Below are 6,314 nucleotides of genomic sequence, written 5' to 3'. Positions count from 1 at the left end.
AAAAAATATTACTTTTTGATCAACTATAGTATTTAAGATTTATAAATACAATTATTTTTATTATTAATTCATAACATACAATAATATACAAACATGCTAATTATTAATAAATTTATTTATAATATATATCCGGACTGCTTTTCCTTTTTTTACCATTCACACAATTAATACTGAACTGCAAATAGTTTTTTCACCAATCAAATATCATTCTGTACCGCTTATTTTGTATAAACCGCACTTGTCCCGCAAACCGCACGTACCGCAGTTGAACCGTACCGCACAACCAAAACCGCAGTTACCATTTGGACCCATAATTTGAAAAACGCACTTCCTTTACCATTCAACATTTTTATTACACATTTGTGGTTTTGCAAAATAGAAAAAAAAGTGATGAGTGCGATTTTGGGAAGCCAAATTAGCTATAGACCGCTTTTAGAAGCCAAAACAGGTTGTATATAGCGGTCGGACCAAATACGCAGTTGGTTATATATACTTTAAATTTTAAATTTTTGTTATTGTTAAAATATTATATATCTATTAATTTTCTTCCACTAATATATATATTTCTATGATAAATATATAAATTTATCTATCATTGTATTTTAATAATTAGAGATATTAGGTTTTATACAGTTATGTTTACTTATGTTAGATATATATTTTGTATAAAAAATCTATAAAAATATATTACAATTATACCTTATGTTAAATATATATATATATATATATATATATATAATTATTAATACAAAATAAATTAGAATATATAATTATACTAGTTATTAATAAAATAATATGAAATCCGCACTGTAAATAGTTTTTCACCAATCAAACATTATTTTGTACCGCTTATTTTGCATTAACCGCACTTGTCCCGCAAATATATTTGTCCCGCACGTACCGCAGTTGAACCGTACCGCACTAATAAATTTTTTGTCCCGCACTACAAAATCCGCGATTACCATTCGGACCCAAAATATGAGAGCCGATTCATTCATTTATCAAAACCTTTGTCAGTTTCCCCCAAAACGTAACCTTACTTAATAATTTTTTTTCTGACGTTTTTTCAATTCAATCAGTGAATGAATCGTCCATGTGAAGCTTTTGTTTGATTGCTTTTACATTCCCTTTTCTTTTTCTTTACTCCTCCTCTCTAGATTCGTTTCTTTTTTACATTACATATATATAAATACTTGTATTTTTCTTGTTATCAACGCAACAAGTTCATATTAAAAATAAAAGCTCAGTAAAATTATACTAAAAGTTTGCAATATGAGACCTGAAGTACTAGTAGTATTATTTATCTTGTGGTTTACTTCTTTGTGTATAATCTTTTTATGGAATTTAACTTAGTTCTAGATATTATTATTTAAAAATACACAAACCACATCGAGATTCCCTCCTTAAATTACCGACTCAAATAAAAATAAAAACAAAAATCTGAAACCTAAAAATTTAATAAACAAAAAGTAGAAAAACGAATCATAATCTCACATCACTAGCTTCCGTTCCGACACTCTCTCTTTCCGACCACTGTTGTCTAATAAACTCAAACCCTCTGCAAATTGTCTTCTTCTCTTCAAACTCCATCGTCACTTCTCTCTCCTCTCCGCCGGAAACGACCGCCGGCATTCCCTCTTTCGCGTCATGGAACTCAAGAGCTTTCGCCGGTCTTCTTCCTTCTTATTCCTCCTCTCAGGTTCTTCATCTCACCATCTCATTTCTTTACTCTATCAAAATTTACTAATACGACGTCGGTTTTAACCTCTCAATGTGACTATTATATACAGTAATGTTTATTATCCCAACGGCGATAGCTTCAATCGGAGTAAACTACGGCCAAATCGGGGACAACCTCCCATCACCGTCCGAAGTAATCCCACTGATAAAATCAATCGGAGCGACGAAAGTAAAACTGTACGACGCGAATCCACAGATCCTCAAAGCTTTCGCCAACACCGGGATCGAGTTCATCGTCGGACTCGGAAACGAGTACCTCTCCAAGATGAAAGATCCGTCAAAAGCATTGACATGGATCAAACAAAACGTTACTCCATTTTTACCGGCGACTAACATCACCTGCATCACTATAGGAAACGAGATCTTAGCTCTCAACGACTCATCGCTCACCCTCAGCCTCCTCCCCGCGATGCAAGGAGTTCACTCTGCGCTAACCACCGCGGGACTCTCCGATCAAATCTCCGTAACCACCGCACACTCACTCTCCATCCTCAAAACCTCATTCCCGCCTTCCGCCGGGGAGTTTCAACCGGATCTACTCGACTCACTCACCCCGATCCTCGAGTTCCATCGGAAAACAGAGTCTCCGTTCTTGATCAACGCGTACCCTTTCTTCGCTTACAAAGGCAGCCCTAAAGAGGTGCCTCTCGACTTCGTTCTGTTTCAGCCGAACCAAGGAGTCGTGGATCCGGCCACCGGGTTTCACTACGACAACATGCTTTTCGCTCAGATCGACGCCGTGTACTCTGCTTTAGCGGCGGCGGGGTATAAGTCTTTGAGAGTTGAGATATCGGAGACTGGGTGGCCGTCTAAAGGTGACGACGACGAGTTCGGAGCTACGCCGGAGAATGCGAAGAGGTACAACGGGAACTTGATCAAGATGATGATGAGTGGTAAGAAGACTAAAACGCCCCTGAGACCTAGCAACGATCTCAGTATTTACGTTTTTGCCCTTTTTAATGAGAACTTGAAACCTGGTCCGACGTCGGAGAGGAATTATGGATTGTTTAAACCTGATGGGACTCAGGCTTATTCTCTTGGGTTTACTTTAAACGATGTCGTGAGAGGGGCTAGTGGCGGTGGAGGAGGAGGAAAGGCGCCGGTGTCACCGGTTTCTCCGGTGGCGCCCGATAGTGCCTCAACTGGCTATTTGGCTATTTCGTATGCCCCGGTAACGGTAAGATTCTTCGAATTGTCTTTTTCTTAAAGTTTTAGTAAAGCATAAGATTCGATTTTACAACCTCTTAGGTTAAATACGTTGTCATGCACTAAAAATATTCTATTTAAGGATTTTTTTTCTATAAGAATTTTTTTGAGAAATGGTTAGTATTAGTAGCAATCCAAAAATTTGCTATATTCAAACTCCAATGTGATACTATTACGACCAAAACATGTAACCTAACTACAACTCTAGTATCAGTGTCACTATCCTGTTTTAATCTCTTCTATTTTGGGTTATTAAACTATGATGCTAAAATTTACATTTGAGTGTGTGAAGTGATAAAATATGCTTTTATGCGCAAATTATTGCAGGGGAAAAGAAAAGGGGAAGGTGCAATATTGTCAATGGCGGTGGTGATGATGAGCATGTTACTGGCGAGACACTTACTTTGATTACACGAAACTGAGTTAACTTGTAGAAGCAAAAGCTATATCCAAGCCTTTTGCATTCTTCCAAATTCCAGACTACTACTTGAGCTATTTTCACGGCTATTTTTTCCCCCCATATAATATTTATGTTAGAAATTCATTTTGCACCATATGTAGCACGAGGAGTCACACTCAATTCACTTTTATACTCTTATTATGTTTGTTAGGTTCGGTTTAATATCTTTCTCTTCTTGGCTATTACATTAATCAATAAAAAAAAAATAAGTAAATTTATTATGTACATCGATCTATCATCTATAACTAATGTACCTATTTTAGCTATATATCTAAGATACACTACTATGGTTTAAATTTTATAGCATTTTTTAATGATTAAATTAAAAAAACCTGAAACTATTGCATGACATGTTGAAAATGTTAAGCTGTTAACCTTAACATGGTGAAAAGATGAATTATCAAAGGTAATTGAGATGTTTCTACAATCTGGGCATATGTATTGTCTCTGAAGTGAAAATACATACAACACAAGGTAAGAACAAACATAGAAGAGTTTGTTTTAAAAAACTACTTCACCATCATCTGGACGGACGACCATCTCAGATCGACGCTCCAATACAATTTTTCCGGCTACTTCATCATCTGGACGGACGACCATCTCAGTCTTGAACTTCAATATATAGTTTTTCTTGTTCAAGTCTTCATGGCTGACCGTACTTGTTTGATGAATCAATTTAAGCAAATACATATTTTGTTTTTTGAAATGTTTCTAAACCATTTTGTTGTTATTAGTATTTTAACCATCGTAGCTCTAAATAGTTACAATTTTCATATGAATGACAATAACGTCCATATATGTTTGAAAATGAATCTCTTTACCGATTGGAAACCAACAATAGCTAAGATAGATGGTAAAGTTGTTGGTTTAAACTTTGATTAATATCGTGAACCAAGAAATTAAGACCGAGTATGGTTCACATCCAAAGAAGAGTAGCCAATCAAGACCACATAATATATTTTTTGCAACATTTACTTAGCTGGTAAACACTCATGTAAAACAAAACAGTAGTGATTAGTAACTATGTCTTTGAATATCTCAACGAAGATAATAACAAAATGCCAATACTATAATATTTTTTTCACTGCCCAAACTGGGTAAGAAAGGTAATAAAAAAGAACTCTTACAAAACAATATTTAGAATCTAACTCTATTAGTCTTTTTGGAAGAAGAAATAGAGCATGATGAGACCAATAAATGAATCTTGAGGAAAGTAGCAAACTTTCTCTAAATCCTCAAAATTAAATGAAAGGATTTTTTCCACTAATCCAATTTCATTGTCGATGTCTCTGATTCACTTCTCACTCTTTGATAGAACAAAATGTAAGCAGCTGAAGTCTTGATCTCGAATTCATTTACAGCAGAAACACGATGATCATCAAAATAGTACCATTTGTTTTCATCCGTCAACTGCATAAATAAAGAGCCCACACATTAGTTTTCATGTATTTGTCATTATAGACTCAAATTAGAAACGAAAAATTAAAATAGATAACAAAATGCACAAAACCTTAGCGTAAGCAGTGTAGTGACCACCTCCCATGCCACCATAATGATTGCTAATGGCATATAGCTCATAAAGATATGATTGACCGTCTTTGCTCGTCATGTACTTGCTTAAATCTAGATCGTGAATTGGAAAATTCACAAAGGTATGAATCTTATTCTTGAAATGTCTGCTATATGTAAACCGTTTTAGGTGGAACACAAGAATATCTGGCAACTTCCACAAGTCTAGCTTCTTATTCGCTTGTTTATGTTCTTTGCAACCAGGACAATACCACATATCATCTGATCCTAGAGGCTCTTCTGCTAGAAAGGCTTCCAAACATGAAAACAAAGATATTTCCTCTTGACTTTTCTTCTTCGCTAAAAAATTTGTTTGATGAACCTTAGGTAAATCATTCAAGTAGTTGGAATCATACTTTTCATGCAACTTTTCGTTCCACTTGACTATAACCTTTGTAACACTACCAGGATTCACAATGGAATCAAACTCAAGTGGCTCAAGATTGGTAGAATGGTAATCTGACATTAAAAGGCTGAAGGATAACTCTCTATCATCAACTGTATTATCATCTGTTCTAGATGATAACCTTCCGGATGATTCATCTGCAACATTTGGATTCTGGCCATTCTCGTTTCTACTATGAACGATAGATGACATATCAACCCGACGAAGGGCTGATAGCAATCCAGAGATACTTGCATCAATGTCAGTTCCACTAAGTGGTTCTTGATTGATATAAGTAACAAGGGGAGTTCCAAAACGCTTCAGGGCTATGCCACGATCGGACCTATAAAATTTGAGAGCATTCATTAGAAATAGAACTCAAGAAGAAAAAAAAATTATTAAATTGCAAATTATAAAGTAGGCAAGCTGACTTTTCCTGCTCCACATGAAGAACTTCAAGCTTGACTTTTCCTGGTACTTTATGCATCCGGTTAAACCGATACGCCACAATTTTTTCATTGTTTTTTATTGAACTAAGCAACTCCATAGGATTTTCAAAATATTTAAAGACCTTGTGGTCATGAACCTAAGAGAATAAACATCAAATTTAGCAGTTTTTTTTTTACAAGATGTAAGGACAACACATATATGTAAGGAAAGGACTCCACCAAAATTATTACCTCTGCGAGTAAAAGGCTTTCGTCATTGTTCAAACAGAAGGCAATGCCTAATGCATTACTGAGATCTCTACACGAACCATGTTTAGGAACTCTTACAGTGTATGGCATCGGAAGATGGCTTCCATCACAAGAAATCACTGTAACAGTCATTGATCGAGTGCGACTTGATGGTAACGGCAAAGATAAGTACATGAAGGGATCAAAGGTGATTGAGATTTTTGCACAATCTGGGCATACCAGTGTTGACTTGTATTGTCCCTGAAGTGAAAACACA

General features: G+C 35.6%; 2 protein-coding genes across 2 annotated transcripts in view; one reads left to right on the top strand and one right to left on the bottom strand.

Moving 5' to 3' along the window:
* LOC104757647 (glucan endo-1,3-beta-glucosidase 11-like) lies at nucleotides 1,415-3,588 on the top strand. Its single transcript, XM_010480402.2, has 3 exons — nucleotides 1,415-1,699; nucleotides 1,791-2,917; nucleotides 3,274-3,588. The coding sequence occupies exons 1-3, from the start codon at nucleotides 1,648-1,650 to the stop codon at nucleotides 3,352-3,354; spliced, it is 1,260 nt and encodes a 419-aa protein (XP_010478704.1). The 5' UTR covers nucleotides 1,415-1,647; the 3' UTR covers nucleotides 3,355-3,588.
* The window catches only part of LOC104757646 (putative ubiquitin carboxyl-terminal hydrolase 11), a 4,850-nt gene continuing 3,130 nt past the window's right edge, over nucleotides 4,595-6,314 (bottom strand). The window contains exons 9-12 of the mRNA XM_010480401.2: nucleotides 6,041-6,298; nucleotides 5,792-5,946; nucleotides 4,917-5,703; nucleotides 4,595-4,816 (exon numbers count right to left, since the gene is read on the bottom strand). Coding sequence (XP_010478703.1) covers nucleotides 4,670-4,816; nucleotides 4,917-5,703; nucleotides 5,792-5,946; nucleotides 6,041-6,298 — 1,347 coding nt within the window. The 3' untranslated portion in view covers nucleotides 4,595-4,669. The remainder of the gene's footprint in view (nucleotides 4,817-4,916; nucleotides 5,704-5,791; nucleotides 5,947-6,040; nucleotides 6,299-6,314) is intronic.

Source organism: Camelina sativa, chromosome 17, assembly GCF_000633955.1.
Source record: "Camelina sativa cultivar DH55 chromosome 17, Cs, whole genome shotgun sequence".
Lineage (NCBI taxonomy): Eukaryota > Viridiplantae > Streptophyta > Magnoliopsida > Brassicales > Brassicaceae > Camelina > Camelina sativa.
Note: the sequence above shows the minus strand (reverse complement) of the source record. Positions and strands in the feature narration are given on the sequence as shown.

Coding starts and splice junctions, on each gene's coding strand:
- LOC104757647 (XM_010480402.2), top strand. CDS start 1,648: ATGGAACTCAAGAGCTTTCGCCGGTCTTCTTCCTTCTTATTCCTCCTC. Junction 1,700..1,790: donor CTTCTTATTCCTCCTCTCAG/GTTCTTCATCTC, acceptor TATTATATACAG/TAATGTTTATTATCCCAACG. Junction 2,918..3,273: donor TTTCGTATGCCCCGGTAACG/GTAAGATTCTTC, acceptor AAATTATTGCAG/GGGAAAAGAAAAGGGGAAGG.